This window comes from Strongylocentrotus purpuratus, unplaced genomic scaffold (assembly GCF_000002235.5).
Source record: "Strongylocentrotus purpuratus isolate Spur 01 unplaced genomic scaffold, Spur_5.0 spur5_scaffold_10, whole genome shotgun sequence".
NCBI classification, from domain to species: domain Eukaryota; kingdom Metazoa; phylum Echinodermata; class Echinoidea; order Camarodonta; family Strongylocentrotidae; genus Strongylocentrotus; species Strongylocentrotus purpuratus.
In genome coordinates, this window is record NW_022145595.1 from 19,114,121 (window position 1) to 19,134,730 (window position 20,610).

Here is a 20,610-nt window from a genome sequence, read left to right on the forward strand (position 1 = left end):
CCAGGCGCGTACACAGGGGGGGGGGGGGGGGTTAAACCCCCTTCGGTATTTGTATTTGTGTTAAAGCCAAGGTGGTGTCATAAGTTGACTTTTTTTCAGTATATAAAAGTAATAATGACTGCTTTAATTTTCGAGACATAGTTGTTTTCGTAACCTCCCCTTGAGCGTATAAAAACAACCAGGCGCGTACACAATGGGGGGGGGGGGGGGTTTGGGGGTAAAACCCCCTTCGGTATTTGTATGTGTGTAACCCCCCCCCCCCTTTAGATTTTTTTTTTTTTTATTTAAAAAAGAAATAAAAATAAAATAAATAATAATAATGATAAACCTCCTTCGGTATTTGTATTTGTGTTAAAGCCAAGGTGGTGTCATAAGTTGACTTTTTTTTCAGTATATAAAAGTAATAATGACTGCTTTAATTTTCGAGACATAGTTGTTTTCGTAACCTCCCCTTGAGCGTATAAAAACAACCAGGCGCGTACACAGGGGGGGGGGGGTTTGGGGGGTTAAACCCCCTTCGGTATTTGTATGTGTGTAAACCCCCCCCCCTTTAGATTTAATTTTTTTTTTTTTTTTAATTTAAAAAAAGAAAGAAAAATAATAATAAAGATAATCCCATGGCTGACCTAAAAAGGTGACCTTACCCCCCCCCAACGGAGCCAAATGTTAAATTTTCAAATTTCGAGAACCCCCCCCCCCCCCCCCCCCCAAAAAAAAAAAAAAATGTCCTCTTAGTTAAATCAGTACTCTATATTGGCCACTTATCTTTATGTTATTCATTATGTATCATTGAAAAAATACCTTGTACTTTATTTGAAATGTATATGTAACATGAGAAATATGAAAATAAATGAAAAGAAATGAAATATCGTCAAGAACGATGGATGGACTCTGACGGAAATCCCGATCCAGCGGTAGAACCACCGTTCATCCTGTTTCATACACATCGTAATTGTGACTCGTGTATGATTTGTTTCCATAAATTATGATACTATACTAAAAAAATGATTCCCCCTCTCTGTCTATCTGTCTCTCTCCCCTCTCCCTCTCTTTCCCTCCCTACTTTTTTCTCTCTCTCTCTCTCTTTTTCTCTCTCTCTCTCACTCTTTCTACCTCTGTCTCTCTCTTTCTCTGCCGTTTTCCCTCTTTTCCTGTTTGTTACTCTCTCACTCCTATTTTCTTCATCTATATACCATCCTCATCTTGTCATCCTGTCACTGTTCTTATTTGTTTTTGTTTCGTTGTATTTATCCGTCATATTTCTTTGACTTCGTAATCTGTCAAAAATCAGTTATGAATGTATAAAGTTTAAATTATTATTGTGCGAACTTACACCTTAAACTAGCAATGCTTCAAAGAAAGTTCATTTTTCATTTCCTGTAACTAAATAATTTTACTTTACAAGACTAAAAAAAGAATTGTCAAAGATATTTCAATGCTAATTTCCTGTTTTATATGTTGTTTATTTGGATTATATTGTCATTGTTTATATTATGTGTAAAATGAAATAAATTCGCTCTGCATAGAGTGACTACTACTAATGGATATTAGATAATTTATTTGTGTAAATTTTATTTCATATTTATAATAATATATCACAATGATTGAATCGCAAACCTTGAGGAGGACAGTCATAATTATCATCATCATCGTCATTATCATCATCATCGCTGTCATTACCATTTTGTCAACGAAGCGAGTAACGTTTGTGATATATTTGTTTAAATACATGATTTATTCTTTACAGCAAATAAATTACATGAATTAAGGATGTACATTTCCCAAAACTACTATGAAAATTAATTTTCAAAGACAACATACAAAATGGAGGGTAGTAATATCAGAGTATTATTTAGCCGATTTTTATTTAGTGAACATTGCATGATTATAAATTGCCCCATATATAATTGTTTACATATACCCATTTTCTCCACTTTACTGTAAGTGATATTGTCGTATAATAATAATAATAATAATAATAATAATAATAATAATAATATAAATATTAATTTTGTTAACTCAGGGTAGCAACATCAGTATTAATAATGCTCTTCCTACGGGCCCTGCAATTACCATTACCCTAGCAATTACCGGGTACACATTAATACCTGGGTGGAGAGTGGCAAATGTATATTAATACCTTGCCAAAGGACGTTAGTGTCGGGCTCTTAAGCCTTTGATTGGTTTGGTTTGGTTTGATTTTCCGTATAAACAAACACAATACATATACTGAACATTAATACAAAAATTAATTACTTAAAAAATAATACGGATGAATAGCTATATTTAGAGTCATTAAGTTAATGGCTCTTATCTTCCTAGAGGTCCAGATTTAGAGGGGTTTTTGTCATAACGTTTTATCTTATTAATTAAATCTTTGACTGTATTCTCGCAAGTGTTATGTAGTAATTATTTTAACTTTGCTTTTTGTTTCATGTGCTTTACTGTAAAACAGCCTTCGTGCTGCCATTTTCAGTATTCAATTCAATTCAGAACTTTATTTCAGACTCAACTACACAAGGCAGAGGTCCATAAAACATATGTTACATAGATATATAGGGAGTATAAACATGATGAGTATAATGACAACAAATCTTACAAAGAGTATAACTAAACTATACTAGGCCTACAGTACGTACAAACAATCTAAACTCTAAGAGTAACATGTAACCTGCAAGGTTGATAAAAGCATAATAAACTAACTCTAAGCTGTACCTGTAACTGTAAGATTAAAATAAGTACATGTATAACAATCAATAACAATCTATTGAAGTATGCTCAATAGACCATTCAATTTAATTCAATGAGTCAAGTGAATCACTCACGACACCTCCACATCATTAAAGTAATGTTAGATAAGTGCTTTTACCGCCTATCAAGATTTAAGAAAGTTAAATTCCTCTTATCCCTTGTATACCATGTCACTTTTCGGACATGCATATTCTTTGGTGTTTAGTCGACCTCCATTCTAACCATGGTCACGATGATACAATTAAAAAACAATAAACAAAATCATGATGTCAAAGGTATCAAATAATGCGATACCAATAGTTGGCTTTCAGATGAGGAAAAACGCAACATTTATTCCTGGAAGGAGTACACAAACATTTTAAAAACACCCTCGGTATTATGAAAAAATGTAAAGAAATAAATTGAAGTGGAATTCGAACCAAGCTTTGAAAAAAGACAAACAAAACAAAACAAAAAGTGACGGCTCAAAAAAAAAAAATCATCGGAACATAATGAAATCAAGAGAAGAAAAATGATGCGAGACGATTATATGGCCCTCTCCCACATATTCCTCAAGAAGAATAAAAAGGACAAGTTGTCGATGTTAAAGTAGAAGCACTCATCATTGTGGCAGAAAAGAATCCTGAATCACACGAACGAATGCTGAAAATTAGAAAAGGAGAAAAAATATGTTGTGAATGAAAAGAAATAAGGCAATCTCCAAACGTTGTCTCGCATGCGTCTCACCATGCGAATAATAACTCAATACACATATGGAAAGCATATCATTTTGAGCTTTCAGAAGTTCAGATTGTAAATTTTGATTCTCGCAGTTTACGCAAAGCAATAATGTTAATGTTGCAGAGACTTTATCCCTGGAAAATGAGAGAACACTACTTAAGAATGCTGCTAATACGATCTTAAAACCTATGGTATTAAACAAAATAAAAAATAAAATAAAAATATTCAACTGCGCACGATTGAAAATTATGCCTCTGCCTCTGATTGAATATCCCTTAAGTGCAATGTTTCTCACATGACATAAATGTTGACCTGGCGATCCGAAATCATCTTGAGATTGTGCGTTGTTCATAAGGTCTACTAAGGTACATATCAAGTTTGATGAAATTGTAGTGGATCATCGTTTTATTCAATTATTGCGTGTACAGTGTTTTTTACGAAAAATTAGTTGACCTTTGACATTTGACCTCATTCAGATTTGACCCATTTTCAAACTTGATCTGTCCCCTTCAAGAGATGTACCTGGGGTTTGAATTTGGTGATCCTACCTCGAAGCTATACAAAGTTATTGCGAATACAACATGAGTGTTGACGACAACAAGAACACGAACGATGACAACAACGACGACAACTACAACGACACCGGATATAGTGACGCCTATATGTCTCGCTCCGCTAAACAGGCGATACAAAATGACGTCGAATGAGAACTGCTTTTAATATTTTGAAGATTATAGGCAAACTCGAGTACTGGCCATACGATTTAACGGTGAAAAAAAGATGTTTGGGACCAATTATGGAAGGTTCATTTAGTAGTACATAAGAATCAGTGTATACTCTCAGCTGACTGTGAGGTTTTGAAACTGGGGGGGGGGGGGGGGGGGAAGGGACGAGACAAGAAGACTCCTGAACCCCCTCCCATACTCTTCCTCTGAGCAGCAGCCTTTCAAATTCGTATTTCATCTTACGAGTAAGATCGGTGCCCCTCCCCATATCATTCCAGTTCCCCTTCGATGGGTTGGTTACACTATGCCACTGACATCATCCATTCAATGCACTCACCTGTTAGATCGATTTTACCGGCCTCATTAAGGCCGGCTTTCTTGATCAATGCATCGATATCCTCCTCCTTCATCGGTGGATCAGTGGTTGAAAGCGCTTTACGCAACTCGGCTTCACTGCAAGCAAATAATTAACAAAGTTAATAGCAACTATTTTTCAGTTCACTTTCTCCGAATTTGGATCATTCCATTGAAGTCATTGACTAAATTATCATCGAATATGCTTAATTTCAAATGTAATGAATACTGATCCAGCATAGAGGTGCTAAATCTGTTCTCGACAATACCATATAGAAAATAAAATTATGATAGTTGATCTACTCTTGTACAAGCAAAACAATCACAATAATCATCCCCATCCATCCGGACAATCATAACCCGGGCAAAAACTACAAACACACAACCATCCGGACAACTAACCCGTGATACAAATTTACTGATACCCGGATATTTTTGTCATCCCTAAAACAAATATTCTATTTGCATTGGAGCTATAATTGTCTGGTTGATAGTTTTAGAGAGAGTCGGGGGAGGGGGAGGGGCGGGGCGGGGGAAGGGAAGGAGGGAGCGGGAGGGGCAACTTCAGGGAGTGGGTATCCTAACACGCTGTTTAACCTCGTCTTTAGCAAGAAATTGATTCCATGATTGTCCACATTTCTCCAACAGCGGAAACTTGGACAGACAATCCATTGGCTTTTTCTTCTTCTTCAAATCTACCTGATAAATATATTGCCATCCTCATAAAAGACACGGAAAGCACCCCTTAAGACTACCCTATCACTATCACTGTTCAACTCACCTGAGGGCTCGGTCGCGATTCGTGTCAACGGCAAAGAAAGCTGTGTAGTATGGTCTCATTGTAGCAGTATACGTTGTCTGCTCTGCTACCATCGTCAAAAACTCAGAAAATTCAATAGTCTCCTCCACTTTGAACTCACGCTCAAATGTAAACTCGAGCACTTGATTAAGCCCAGAAGACGAATCCTCCTCCGTGGTCTGTGTAAGGTATTGACCCACTTCTATCAACGCTGGAACCAAGAGCTCTTTAGAGATGGTGCTATTGCCATCCGTGACAAATGTGGAGAATTTTTCCCGGATTTCTACAAAGAGGTAACAAAAAAGATTAAAAAATAAAGTGCAGATATGGTGCCAGTAAAACAGAGGAGATAAGGAACAAGAGAGGTAAAAAGGAAAGATCGAGTAATATACATATTATATTGATATACATGTAAACTAGCAAAAGACTGGCAATTGCTAACAAAAGCAAAGTCGTTCCTCTTGAAAGCAAATTACTTCTATAATTGACTAGAAATTTTTGGATTGAATAAGAATTTGTTTTTTCCTTAGGCGTTATTCTTTTGATTACTTCAATATTGCAATCTTCAAATTGCAAGCAGGTGTGATGGCTCAGTGGTAAAGCAGAAGGCACATGCGTATCGACTTGGTTTGGAAAACGGGACCTCCCGGTTAAAGATAAAGACCAGTTATGGTCATGCGATTGCATTATGAAAGAAACGTTGTGGAATCGATCAGAAAAGGTTGATCATCTAGCATATAAGTATTGGTGTGTACTGCAAGGTTCTGGAATCATCAAAATGATAAGAAATTTGGCACAGTCTTTGTAAAGTTACAAGCACTGTATACAGAAAGATGTATACGGGACTACGCACACGTGCGCGACACGTGCGTTTATCTCTCACAGTCCAATATATAAACTAATTTACCAAATATATCAATTAGTAGGCGGTTTCCCGGCAAAATTGTTATCAGCATGTATTAGTCAAAACAAAGACCAGTATTGGAAACGCCCCAATTTCAAAAAATGAAATGGAAGCTCTTTATTACCAATCATGTGAAAGAATATGTTTTGACTAATACATCATGTATTAGTCAAAACAAAAACCAGTATTGGAAACGCCCCAATTTCAAAAAATGAAATGGAAGCTCTTTATTACCAATCATGTGAAAGAATATGTTTTGACTAATACATGATGATAACAATTTTGCCGGGAAATCGCCTATTTGGTAAATTAGTTTTTCTATTGGACTGTGAGAGATAAACGCACCGGTGTCGCGCACGTGTGCGTAGTCCCATATACATCTTTCTGTGTACAGTGCTTGTAACTTTACAAAGACTGGGCCAAATTTCTTATCATTTTGCTGATTCCAGAACCTTGCAGTACACACCAATACTTAAATGCTAGATGATCAATCTTTTATGATCGATTCCACAACGTTTCTTTCATAATGCAATCGCATGACCATAACTGGTCTTTATCTTTAACCGGGAGGTCCCGTTTTCCAAACCAAGTCGATACGCATGTGCCTTTTGGTAAGGCATTCATGATCCTTATTACCGAGTCACTCGGAAGGGAGTGAAAGCCGTAGATCCCCTGGTTGCTTACTTACAAGCACACACATGCTTTCTTAGCACCAAACAAACCAACCAGCCAACCAACCAATATCCTCTCATGTTAACGAGAATTTTGTTTATCCGAGAAGACCAGCTATTATTTTCACATCTTTCGTGATCTTATTTTCTGTTGATGCTCTTCGAGAGCTTACCCTTCAATTGCACTACTAGTATCATGTTTAAAATTGTTTTATATAGGATTTTCCGGCCAAATTCGCGTGTTTGTCATTTGAATTCATTTACTTTTCATTTAAGTTAGCGCAGATCGGCTTTGCCATGCCAATTATCATTCAATTTTCCAGTGTTTGTATTTAATTTAGGATTTTGGTCGAAGGGTTTCATAGATCTGTCATTCAATTTAGAAACTGCTCAACTAGCATTCAAATTAACATTCACTTGTCGAAGCATAATTTTTATCATTCAAATTAACACCTGTCATTCGTATTCGTAATATTTTTTTATTCAAGTTAGGAATGTTAGGGGGAAGAATTGCAACAAACTTTTACAGTTTTTAAATAATGCAGTTAAAATGCATGATTTGCCATTGGGGTTATATTCTATTATTCCATTCAATTTCAGGACAATGAAGATGGGTAAAGTCAGACATAAAGTAAAGAAGGGGCGAAATCAAGGGATATGGCATTTCTGCACGGACATGTTCATATACCCGGGAAAGGTGGGGCTAATTTGAATGCTACAAATGAATTAGAATGCTAAAAGTACACCGTCGCGTTGTCAGAAAATCGTGTTGCGCCAAATCGAATGACCAAATAGCGAAAGAAGCGCATTGTTCATTAATTTGAATGAAACATACGTAGATTCTAACGAAAATTCCAAACTAGAAAAGGGAATATAAACCCGAGATATACCTGACTGCACTAAAACCGTCGAATTTGAACGCAAAACAAATTAATTGACAAACTCGCGAATTTGGCCGGGAAATCCTATATTACCCTTTTGTTATAGATTTGGTCTCCCACTTTAAAAATTGAAACATTCGGACTTTTATTTTTCGTACCTTTTATTTGATCTTTGGAAAACAATAAGTTAGCTGCCTGTAATGAAAAAGATATAAACAAAATTAAAAGAACATTATTAGCGATGAGCGATCTACGTGGTGAAATGTCGTATTTTGCTTCATTGACTTATTATACACCAACAAAACTGGGCACTTTCTAGAGAAAAAGAGGGGTCTCCTACAAAGGGAAACCTCAAAGCGAAAATATACAATTTTTAAACATTGGTAGGCCCTTATACCCCTACATTGAGATAAGATTGATGGGGATGATTTCGTTTTTGTTTCTCTCTTTACATGGTCCAAGATACTGTGCAGTTGGGTGTGATGGTCGGAATATTTATTTGCGAGCGAGCAAAATATTGAAGATTTGTTGGGGCGCAGTGCGAAAAAAAAATCTTATAAAGAGGAGAAACAATCCTGATCCTGAAAAACTGAAAAGATCTTTACTAAGAAACAAAATTCATTTTCACGAGCAAGCGTAGCAAGCGAGCTTCGGGTGAAATTGAAGAATAGTTGCTCTTAGACGCTTTAAATTAGGAGCACATTTTATGATGAAAGGAAAAGTAGGCACACATCCAAATTTAAAAGGGCACTTATTAGAAAAAAGGAGCACCTGTCAAGGTAAAAAAAAAAGGTCAAAATGGCGCACTACTCTTATAAGGGGTACTCACCAGAAACGAAAAAAGGGCACTTATTACAAAGGAAAAGGGGCAATTATCAGAAGGAAAATAGCACGAATTAGAAAGGATAGGGGCTCGCGTCAAAAAGGGGTGCACTTAAAAGAGATGTATTACAAAGTTAAAGGAGCACCTCTCAAATATTAAAAAGGGCACTTACCGGAAATGAAAATTAGAGTTGGTAAGGGGTATGTATTGTACCTAAAAAGGGGCACTCACCTACCTGCGATGAATAGAGGCACTTGTAAAAATGGAACGGGGCACTTATTACAAAGGAAAATGGGCACATGTCGAAAGGAAAGGGTCATCTGTGAGATTTTAATAGAGACATTTATCAGACGTGTGAGAAGGGCCATTGGTGAGAAAGGAAAGTGGCTCTTATTAAACAAGAAAAGGGCATTTATCAGAAGTAAAAATGGCACTCATCACAGAAGAAAATGGGCACCTGTCAGATTTGAATAGGGACAATTACGAGAGGGCACCTATTAGGGGTGGTAAGATGTGGTACGGGCACCTTTTATAAATAAAAAGGGGCACTTATCTGAAGTAAAATTGGGCACCTTCCAATGACTCGTTATACCGTATAGAATATACAAATTAGTTTAAGTTTGTCATTGTTAGAAGGCTTAGGCGTAAAGGGATTTACTGCAAGGACGAAATGTGAAAAAATAGACATGATTGGCTTTAAATTGTGTGGATTTGTTGGTCTAACATCGAGAGATTTTTTTTGTACGTATATTAATTGTTAAATACAAAATAATAACAAATTATACACTTTTATTGCAAGAATATGGCTAAAAGCACTCCATTCAGTAATACACGTGCGTAGAAGACGAACTGTCAGTCAAAGTTTTAACCAAACAAAATCACTCTCATGCACATCGTTTATTATATAGTGTCACAGATGGTCGTTACTGTTACACTATAGATAGATGTGAGAATCATTGAAATTATAACCAGTATACGATGCGAAAATGATTCTTCTCCAGCTTCCGGATAACAAACTGGGAATTTTTGTTGCGTCCTGTGGGAAGCAATTACTCACTGCTTTTGCAAAATTCGTGCGTAATACTTGTTATTTGGTAAGTCCAGGACTTTCCGCGATATTTGATTAAATATATTGCTCTACAAAACAAATCTGCCACAAACTTTAGAATCATGTGAGAGGAAAAGATGTAGAGATCTAATCTTTAGCAAGTCTCATTTGAATGAAATATTGCTTCAGACTATGGTTTACGTCATTCAACAAAAATATTGTGGCCTGCCAGTGCATGTCACAAATAATAATTATGCCCATCTGACCGTAATAAAATGCCTAAAAACCCCTGTGCTTCCACGGGTTCTGACATGTAGGCTTCTAAATAAGCATATTTTTTTGCCTGACTTTAAATTTGGGGATTTGTCATTTTCCATAAACGCATACAAAAGAGTGAGAAAAACGTTTGAATTTTATTTGGGGGTGGCAACTGCCCCAAGCCCCCCTCCCCGTCCCCATCAGTACGTTAGATCAAGGGACGAGGGAGCAAAGTGAATGAGAGGGGCGAAGATGACGGCAGTGACTCTCCCGTCACAGGTTTTTGAAGTTTTGTTGTATTAAAAAAAATACATTCCATAGCAAAACTATTGTATAAAACCAAGCTGTTTCCCTTTTTTGCACTTCACTTTTACTTTGTCGGTAATAAGTGTGCAGTTCGAAGGCACTTTTAAACAATTTCTGGGGGGAAGATCCCCCTAAAAAAATTGAGGGGGGACGTGCCCCCCCCCCCCGGTTTACCGCCCCTGGGCCTGTGTATCGTATATTAATCAAAGGGCATTTTGCAATTCTGCCAGTGTGCTGTCAGATTACTTTCAGATTAGGAGAAGTGTATTCTTCAAAGAGTATTTCAAATTGAATGGAATGTCACAACTCAGTAAGCATGGCTGGTGTATCGTATATTAATCAAAGGGCATTTTGCAATTCTGCCAGTGTGCTGTCAGATTACTGTCAGATTAGGAGAAGTGTATTCTTCAAAGAGTATTTCAAATTGAATGGAATGTCACAACTCAGTAAGCATGGCTGAGATTTGTAAAAGTTGGTGAAAAGCAGTGCTTCTTCAAAAGAAAATTTGCATCAATTTGAATCACAATAATTGTTTGTCGCATGATCCTTTTAATAACCTTGTTTTCTTTTTCGTTTACAGGGGGAGAAGAAGCTATGTCACGTTAAGAAATCATAAATATCAGTTGTATGAATACAGAACAGTCCATTATATTTTACAGTTTATTATAATGTCATTTGGGAATACCTCTTTAAAAAAAATCCGATCTTATAGATTCAATTCTTTGCCGATTCCACATTTTCTTTAGCCAGAATCAGTATAATGCTTGTCCTCAAAAATAGTTGCGCTATTTTGTAAGGGTTGAGACGCTAAAAAATAGTTTAAAATGTTCAGTACACAAACCTGAACTATTGCATAATGATGGTGGTTCTCTCTCCCTCTTTCTATTTCTTTTAATCATGCATTATCAACTACATAGAAAGCAACAACAAAAAACTTAGGGTTATCTAGGATAACCTCGTTCAGTAGCAGGGGAGAAAGTGAGAGTTAAAAAGAAAAATAGGTTTTAGAAATTCGAGCGCTTGCGCGATCTGTTCAAGCACGTCATGTGCAAAATGGCGCTTCACCTTTCCCCCATGTTTAAAGTGGATTTTATATCGATCTCAGGGACTATCCGTTTTTTAAAGGAAACAAAATCATCGCATAATTTGTTTAAATTCAAACAAACAAAACTCGGGAAATTTTGGATTAGAAAGGAAAATCCAAGATAAATCTTACACGATAATGGAGGAATCAAATTTTTTAGTGAAAAGCCCAAAACTTGTAGGTTAAGGATGGAATATTATTTTGAAAAAAAGTGATTAAATCATAAAGTAATATTATTGTAAGTAAGTTCAACCCTAGAATATAAGTCTGATTTGAATTGTGCTAGTCTGTTTCACTATTGCTGCAGTGATTATTGACCAGATTATTGCCTAACGTATCAACCGTGCCGATGTATGGAAAGTGGATTCCATCCATAGAGAAACCATTATGCTTTATACAGTATGCACAGGCGTAGCCAGGATTTTTCAATAGGGGGGGGGGCAGAAGTGACGGATCGACATGCAGGTCGAGGGGGCAGAGCCCCAAAAGCTAAGGGGTTTAAGGCATTAAATTACGGTCAGATGAGCATATTTTGATACCTTATTTGTGACACTGTCAGGACACTAATTGGCGAGGGCTCCAGGGGCGGAGTCCCCAGAAGCTCAGGGGTTTAAGGCATTAAATTACCATCATATGAGCATCCAGGGGCCCGCCTTAAGGCCCTTGCTGGGGTCCATGGACAGAGCCGCCGGAAGCTCAGGGATTTTAGGCATTTAATTACGGTCAGATAAACATATTTTGATACCTATTTACGACACTGGCATGTCACTAATGGGCATGGGGCCAGGGGCCAGAGCCTCCGGAAGCTCAGGGATTTTAGGCATTAAATTACGGTCAGATGGGCATCCAGGGGCCCGCTTTAGGGCCCTTGGTTTGGTCCAGGGGGCAGAGCCCCGGAAGCTCGGGGTTTTAGGTGTTTAATTACAGCCAGATGAGCATATTTTGATACCTTATTTGTGACACTGAAAGGACACTAATTGGCGTGTGGTCCGCCCCCAAAAGCATGTAGACCTCTAAATAAGCATATTTATTGCCTGACTGTTGATTTGGTAATTTGTAATTTACCAACATATGCATTAAAAAGTTAAATTAACTAAAAAGCGAGGAAAAATCCCGGAAAATTATGTCATTTCAGCAACATAAATCACTGGTATCGAATTAGAAATAACCACGTTTGAGTATTAATTTGGAGGGGGTAACTATCCCCCTCCCCCCATCAGTACGCCAGTGCATGCACGCTTCGGCCTGGTCAAGTGACACGAACGCACGTAAGAGTCCGGGGGTGAATACAATTCATATACATGAAACCTGAGGTACTGCATTTTTTTTTTTTGGGGGGGGGGGGTTAGGGGCTGAATAGGGGTGCATGGCCCCCTTGTGCCCCCTGGCTACACCTATGACAGTATGTGAATAAAATGACCAGGGTTTCGGGACAAAAATATGCCTGAAAGGAATTTGATATCATGTGTATTAATACCTCCAAATTATTTTGGAACTATATCCGACAGCAACACAATTCAGGAAGGTAAATCAAATTAAATCAAATTAAATTATTTTAACAACTTACCATCTTTAGAAATTGGGACAGATCCGGCAAAATTGAAGATAGAAAACAAATTTCTCTGGATCTCAGGCAGCTATACCTCTCTTCTGGTCGACTTGCTTTCAAGGAGTGGCAAGTGTGGAGTGTTGACAAAGAGTCTTATTCAGAAAAGAGTGATAACTCCCGAAATAAAGCACGTGATCGCATGCTAGGAATGTTGTTGTTGATTTTAGTTTTAAGACGAGTAAGCATGTAGGTCCATGGTATAAATCTACGCACATTCTCAAACTCCCATTTTTCTTGCGAACAAGAACAATTGGAGAAGCGTATGGACTTCGAGACTCTTTGATTACTTTGTGGTCAAGTAGCTGCTGCAGATGTTGTTGCAGATCCTTCAAGTCTGAAGGGGCTACCCTTCTAGATCTCTCCCTGAATGGCGTGCTGTCGTTGACGTTGATCTGATGCTCAGCATAGGCAGAACATCCCAGGTCAAAGTCATGCCTGGAGAACACAGTTTTCCTCCGCCTACACTGGTGTAGAAGACGTTCCTTCCATTCAGGGGTTATGGGGCCCCAACTGATAGGGAGGTCCACAACATCAATATCATGTGGAATGGTGGTGCCCATTTCTGCGTTTGTAGAAGAAGATGATGCATGGATAGCATTAGTAGAGGCCTGATTGGGAGGTTGGCGGCACCACTCTGGGATGAATAGATCAGCCAGTGGGCAGTTCCCAGGGATGGTGATTTGCTTAGAGCTCTTATTGACAAGTAGAACCTCGACCTTACAAAAAGCTTCCCCAGGGACCTCAACTACCGAGGGTATCACTTCTAAGCCCTTTGCTAACCTAGCTGGGGAATGGGACTCAATGACCGCAGTCGCTGGTGCCCGGAGTGTGTTTCTACATTGACCTATTATGGTATGACGGCTATGAGGTGGAATATGAACTTTGTGTCTTTTTCTTGTTCTGATAGTGCCGAGTTTACCATCGGCAGGGAGTGTCTGTTTCTTAGAGAGAGAAGAGTAGATGTCTTTACAAAAAGGACTTATTTGCAAAGTTTGTGCAAATCGAACCCCAGCTAACCTCTTACATGACTCAAAGCAATTACGGAAAAGACCGGAATTTGTCCCTATAACTACTGAATGGTTTCTTTGATGCTTAGCATCTGGCACTACTAGGGCTAGAGTACTGAATTGGGTCCCTGTCCCGCTAAAGGCCTTGTCAAATCCTATATTAACATAGGCATAGCCTAAGTAGGGTAAGGTTCCGTCACCGCCATGATAGAGTACTAGATCCCTCATAGAATGCAACTCACGATCGAGCTTATCGAATAAACTCTTCTGAATGAGTGTCACCTGTGAGCCGCTATCTATGAGGGAAGTAGTCTCTATCCCATCCACCCAGCACTTCTGGGTGATACTGTCCCCAACCAGTCCTGGGGGAACATCGCATATCTGTTGGGGTGCTGTACTTAAGTGGACTCCTGGTCTCCCCTTACCAGGCGTCCTTTGGCGTTTCCCTGCTTGCCTAGGATAAATTGGATCAGTTTCTTGTTGATGGCTTCAGGGGCAGCTGGGCTGTTGCACATTCTACTTATATGCCCTACCTCCCCACACTTGAAGCAAATGACCTCAGATGTGTTGCCATGTGGCCTGGGAGGAGGCGGCCTGTGAGGAGTCTGCTGGATTGGAGTAGATTCAGAGGGGATAGAAGTACGAGAAATGTGGACTGGTTGAACTGGGGCCTCCACACGGTTATGTGCGGCGGCACGCTTACCTGCGTCTACTCTTTGTCTCGGCCGGGTGAGGCTGGCCTTCATGGAGTCTTCTTCCTCCTGCTTCCTTACAGAGGATAATAACTGCAGAAATGAAGGAGGGTGGGTTAATTTATCGCGGAGTTGTAAGTTGATCAGGAGCATCTCATTATACAAGATGCCTCTGATAAACTGCTTTAGTCTTACCTGATTGGAGTCTGTAGGTTTTACTACTCCACGCCTCACTACCTGCCTCAGTATCTCCTGCAAGCGAGAAAGATATTCGGAGGGTTGCTCGCCCTCGAGCTGCGTGGTATTATGGAATTTGACGAACAGCTCATCGTCAGTGTTCGTGTCCCCATAGGCCAAATCTAAGGCCTTGAGGTACTCATACGAATCTGCGTGGGGAAGCTCACGGCGGAGGTCACTAATGATGCTTGACGCCGGAGGGCGCAGCGCCTCGCGAATGCGCTTTCGGCGCTCGCCGTCTCCGAGATCCTGCCACTCATCCATCTGACCCTCAACATGCTCTATCCACAAAGGATAAGTGTCCTCATCGCGCGCGGGGTTCCTCGCGCCTGAGAAACAGCGCAATTTTCTGTAATTTGTTGTAAGCGCGCATTTTGATAACGACGCAGACAACGAAGGGACTTCCCGATCTAAGATATTTGTGGCTGGGCTAGGGCTAGGGGAAACATTTTCTTTCTTGGAAACCTCTTCTTTAAGTAATGCGGCTTCTTTAGCTTTCTTCCATTCGTCTACCAACCCACTATCCTTTAGGTCCTTAATATTTACCCTACCTTCTTTCGAGGGGTCCCTATCTTCCAACCTAACTACCTGGAAGACTGTGTCCCCATCTACGGAAATGTGTATCTCCCTCCCTACACCTACAATGGGAGAGGCTCCCTCAAACATACAAAGTATCAAAGTTTCGTTATTAGTTGGCTCATTCTTTCTGAGTATCCCACTTAAGGTGGGAAATCGATCCGAAATTGCCAGGGCAAATACCTCATCAGGCATTGCCATTGTTGGTGTCACAAGTAGGAGGGCATTATCTGCCGTTATTCCCTCCTCCTTGCACCACTCCTGCCCAAATTCTTTCAAACTGTTCGCTGCCATTGCTTCTACTAACTTGTGCAAGTGTTGGCTCTTAAACTCTTAACTATAATGACAAAGACAAGTACAATGCCTTCAACAATGTATAATACTAATTGCTTACACTAGCAATTAAAACTTAATAATCGGAGAATATTAATTAATTACAAGGTAATTATAAAGTATCTATCAAATAAGGAATATTAATTATGCATATATGCAAATTTAGCTCCCGGACGAGCCCCCAATTTATGTAACCCGAATGTCACAATTTCCCAGGTCCATAAATAAAGAAATTACACTTGAGGTTACGTTTTAACAAAATAACCTGGCAATGCCTTTATTAGCTCGTTGTCAATAACAACTGCAATTCAAGTAAACATTGAAATAAACAAAACTTCCACAACTTACAACTATAACATTATAAGGTATTATAACTTATAACTAAACCGATTATTATCTAAATATTAAAGTAACCAAATTATTAAATGTTCATGAACTCGCTCGCGATACGCGGTTGATCAATATATCCGGCGTCTCTGTGTCGTTGAAGAGGACGTCGCAGCACGCAGAACACAGGAACAAGTTGAACGATAGCTTGAAGCTTGATGAATTTCCTCAATTAAAAGACTCTTGTAAAAGTCCTAGTAAAAGACCGATCTAGTAAAAGATCTACCTAGTAAAAGAGCCGCCTAGTAAAAGAGCATAATGAACAGAACTCTTCTAATAAAACATTCCTTAACAGAGGGAAAGATAAATATATATATATATATATATATATATATATATATATATAACGAGCTCGTCCCTCAATAGATTAAATTAAGAAAAGAATGAGAGTTTGCCTCTTGATTTATCTAATTAACTTTGGAAGAATCAATGCGATTCTGTCAACTTAATTTACTCAGTTATACTTATAACTTAGTTTAATTCATGATTAACATGATACAATCCTTTTCAAAATAGTACTTATCCCACGTTAGTAAATATAAATAAAATACGTATACATCACAATAATTGCATGCAATGAAGAAAGCATAATGCACCAACTGTTCAGTAGAGTTTTCATTCATATCATTATGAGCTATAATGAATGCGATAGGGATGCCACAGATAGATAGCTCGATCTATCTGATTGACCTGACCATATCGCTTGATTTAGAATTTGCCAAAATAACATTTGACTTTTACAATTAATGGAAAAGTCCAGCAATTGAATATGCGTAATAATGCTCCACGCTGCGCATAACCATAATGAACAGCAAATACACATTACCAGTACATCAGTAGATAAGGTTAGTAAAGCTTATCTACAACCAAGTATCTCAAACCACCAAATTTAGTGAGAGTCCAATGACCTCTAGCACGAGTTGCCATTACCCTAAATAAAAGCCAATTATCTTTCAGCATGGGCTATTTTAGGGCTCGCATGCTATGCAGTATAATAACTGCAAAATAATCTCCCATAATAATCTTTTCTTCTCATTTAACTGAATTGTTTGATCAGCAGAAAGAATCAATCTTGTATAACACACATCTGAATTAAAAAGTTATAGCATGTACATGTATGTACAGTCTCAAACTACGCTCAGAGTCATACAAGCAAAATATAGATATCATCATGATATACACACACTTCATACAACAGAGTAATGAAAACATACATAGCAAAATATAGTGTTCTTACCTAGTAAAAGAGCCAACACTTGCTTGCAATATAAAATCAGGAACTGGGATGATAACCACGCAACTCAAAAAGGTTGAAGTTGGATGAAATGCCCAATCAAATATAACACAGGAAACTCTCTCAAAACTTTGAGAAACTTGAAGAAGGTAAAGTTGATATATACGTTTTGTATATATATATATATATTGAAGAAGAAAATCAGGTAGAGGCTACAGATATATTTAGTAGCACATGCTCCAACATGGAGATTGAATATATACAGGGCAGTGTTCGAAGCAATGGCAGCTGGGCAGAGAATGAGCTGGAAACTTATAAGTTTCAAAGTTTTATTAAACTGTCCAGACCCACATTACCCTTCCTTCCAACTAGACTTCTTATTGGTTACCTAACATCATGTGATAGGACCAAGCTTGCATCCTTAACTAAAACGACCCATCCTTTGTCTCAAACCCAATACTCCAAGCCAGCTCTCTACAGCATGGTCTAAAAGCTCGTCTTTTCTTAGTACAACCACTTAAAACTATACTTCTCCTGAATACAGAGATTAACAGTAGCAACATCCTGAAGGGACACAATCTACCTGCAAACACCACTTAAATAAAGAGGGTCCTATTAAAGGGAATAGACAAAGGGTAAAGGGCACCGAATTCTGTGGGAGACAATATAATCCCAAACACTGTGTCCAGTGTTATTGATGGTCAAAGCTCTAGCAAATAAGCTATCTACCAGCAATAGTTTTTAACTGGGAGAAGAAAATAATCTGGGTGAGAACAAACCTATATTGCACTAAACTGCATAAGGAGCACAAAGCAGAGTTTGTTTCTTAGAAGTATGAGATGAAATGAATGGATACAAAGAGAGAGAGAGAGAGAGAGAGACAAGAGAGAGAAAGAGAGAGAGAGAGAGAGAGAGACAAGAGAGAGAAAGAGAGAGAGAGAGAGAGAGAGAGAGAGATAGAGATAGAGATAGGAAAAGAATAATTAACAAAATATGATTTTAGTAACTGCCATTTTTATGGGGGTTACACATGTATCATTTAACCACGATAGTGCCGTATGGTATGTAATCCCGTAGAATTTTTGTGCCAAAGTTGAATTTATTGCTGTTTTGGCTTCGAAAGGGTCCCAATTGGCTAAAAATGATGGGGTTCACATTTTCAGACCCCTCCTTCATTTCATGGGGGGTCCTAGACCGGAAGCCAGGGGGGGGGGGGGGGTCAACCTAACTGGGAAGGAAACCAATTTTCATGTGCACAGATGTAAAGATCGCATAGCTCCACAAAACAAATTGACCGCCTGTCATAATCTAAGTGGTGGGTGTGGCCAGGGAGACGCCCCCATCAAAAAGTGTCCCTTTTGACGACAAAATAGTATTGTGTAAATAATATTTTAAGGAAACCTTGAACCACCATGAGTTTGGTTTCATATGAAAGAGAGTTAAATTATCTACATTTTGATACCAACTTCAAAGAATTTGGGATTAATTAACATCGCAAATTTAAGTAAAAAACATGATTATTGTGATTTTTTTCGAAAAATTTAATTTTATCGAAAAACATTATTTTCCATATATCAAAATCGGAGAATTGCGTTTTTTCATAAATTTCCAGGAATTTGCTTGTGTACAACGACAATATCATGTGAGAGAGAGAGGTTTATATATTGTTTCAACAAAAAGTTATAGCAATCCAAAGTTATTGATTTGATATCCACAAAAACAACATTTTTGCCTACATGTGTAATAACTGGATGCATATACGTGCATTAGTGTATTAAGGACCTGTTTGGTGTGTTTACATCGAGTTTTAAAGATAACTTTGAACTAAAACCTCTAATCACCATGTATTTGGTGTCAAAAGATGGATAATTAAAATACCTTCATTCTGATATCAATTTCAATGAGTGATGTAGTGTGTGAAATATAAATTTTGAGCCAAAAAGGTGTTTTATTGTAGATATTCCTCTGAATTTTGCCAGTAGTATTGATATATTGATATATGGAAAATAATGTTTTTTGATAAAATTAAATTTTTCGAAAAAAATCACAAAAATCATGTTTTTTACTTAAATTTGCGATGTTAATTAATCCCAATTTCTTTGAAATTGGTATCAAAATGTAGATAATTTGACTCTCTGTTTCATATGACACCACACTCATGGTGGTTTAAGGTTTCCTTAAAATATGATTTACATAATACTCTTTTGTCGTCAAAAGGGACACTTTTTGGTGGGGGCGTCCCCCTGGCCACACCCACCACTTAGAACATGCCAGACGGCCAATTTTGTATATGGAGCTATGCGATCTTTACGTCTGTGCACATTAAAATTGGTTTCCTTCCCAGCTAGGTTGACCCCCACTGGCTCCCGGTCTACGACCCCCCAGGAAATGAAGGAGGGGTCTGAAAGTTTGAATCCCCATCATTTTTGGTCAATTGGGACCCTTTTGAAGCCAAAACAGCAAAGAAATCAACTTTGGCACAAAAATCCTACGGGAGCTGTTTTAGTGACATACCGTACCACACCATGACCGTGTCGGTACATGAATTCACACCAATATGATAATTGTATTATAATTGTATTACACACCGATTTGAGTATCCAACCCAAATACAGAACTAGTGCTGGAATCTATGCTGAAAAATTAGGAAAATCTGCACCCCATACATAACCCTTAAAATCAAAATATGTGAAATCCAAGCGTGTAGCCAGAGAAGGGGGAACCACGGCTAGAAACCCCTTCTCGTAAAAAACGAATGTCCCCTCTGACTTGCCACGAGCCCCCCTGCTAGCCGTCAGAAATTTATTGTGCCCGATCAGACGGGTAAGATTTTATGTAATTTGATGTAACCCGGGTGCACCACCCATTCCCAGCTCTCATCAACGATTCAAGCAAAAGTGTTCCCAACCGGGCCCCATCACTTCCCTTCAGGTATAACTCCCCGCATTTTAAATCGAGCGAGGCTCCTGAAATTATTTGTCTCACGAATAGTAATATAATTTCTTATTAATATATGTAAGTGTGATGAAGGCCCAAAATGATAAATTCCGTCCACTGGGTAAGAGGAAACTTTTCTTTCTTTTTTTTTGGCCACGAATTTTTTTTTTTTTTATTTGCTCCGTTGGGGGGGGGGGGGGGTGGGGGGTGGGGGTAAGGTCACCTTTTCAGGTCAGCCATTGCCATGTTTTTTGTTTTTTTTTTAAATAAAATT

The 20,610-nt window shown here is 38.4% G+C and overlaps 2 protein-coding genes across 3 annotated transcripts; both read right to left on the reverse strand.

The window, feature by feature from the left end:
- Positions 1–1,716: 1,716 nt before the first annotated feature.
- On the reverse strand, positions 1,717–13,042 carry LOC100893488 (calcium-binding protein SPEC 2C). Its single transcript, XM_030979695.1, has 5 exons — positions 12,892–13,042; positions 7,964–8,000; positions 5,332–5,632; positions 4,534–4,649; positions 1,717–3,393 (listed from the first exon to the last, which is right to left on the reverse strand). The coding sequence occupies exons 1-5, from the start codon at positions 12,892–12,894 to the stop codon at positions 3,353–3,355; spliced, it is 498 nt and encodes a 165-aa protein (XP_030835555.1). The 5' UTR covers positions 12,895–13,042; the 3' UTR covers positions 1,717–3,352.
- Positions 13,043–14,313: 1,271 nt separating this feature from the next.
- Positions 14,314–18,320, reverse strand: LOC105445055 (paraneoplastic antigen Ma2 homolog). 2 transcript variants are annotated; one of them, XM_030979694.1, is made up of 2 exons: positions 17,403–18,320; positions 14,314–16,391 (listed from the first exon to the last, which is right to left on the reverse strand). In XM_030979694.1, the coding sequence occupies exon 2, from the start codon at positions 15,737–15,739 to the stop codon at positions 14,339–14,341; it is 1,401 nt and encodes a 466-aa protein (XP_030835554.1). In that variant the 5' UTR covers positions 15,740–16,391; positions 17,403–18,320; the 3' UTR covers positions 14,314–14,338. The 2 variants fall into 2 exon arrangements, with proteins under 2 accessions (XP_030835554.1, XP_011678374.2); XM_011680072.2 differs by having other exon boundaries at positions 14,314–16,407.
- Between the last annotated feature and the right edge of the window lie 2,290 nt (positions 18,321–20,610).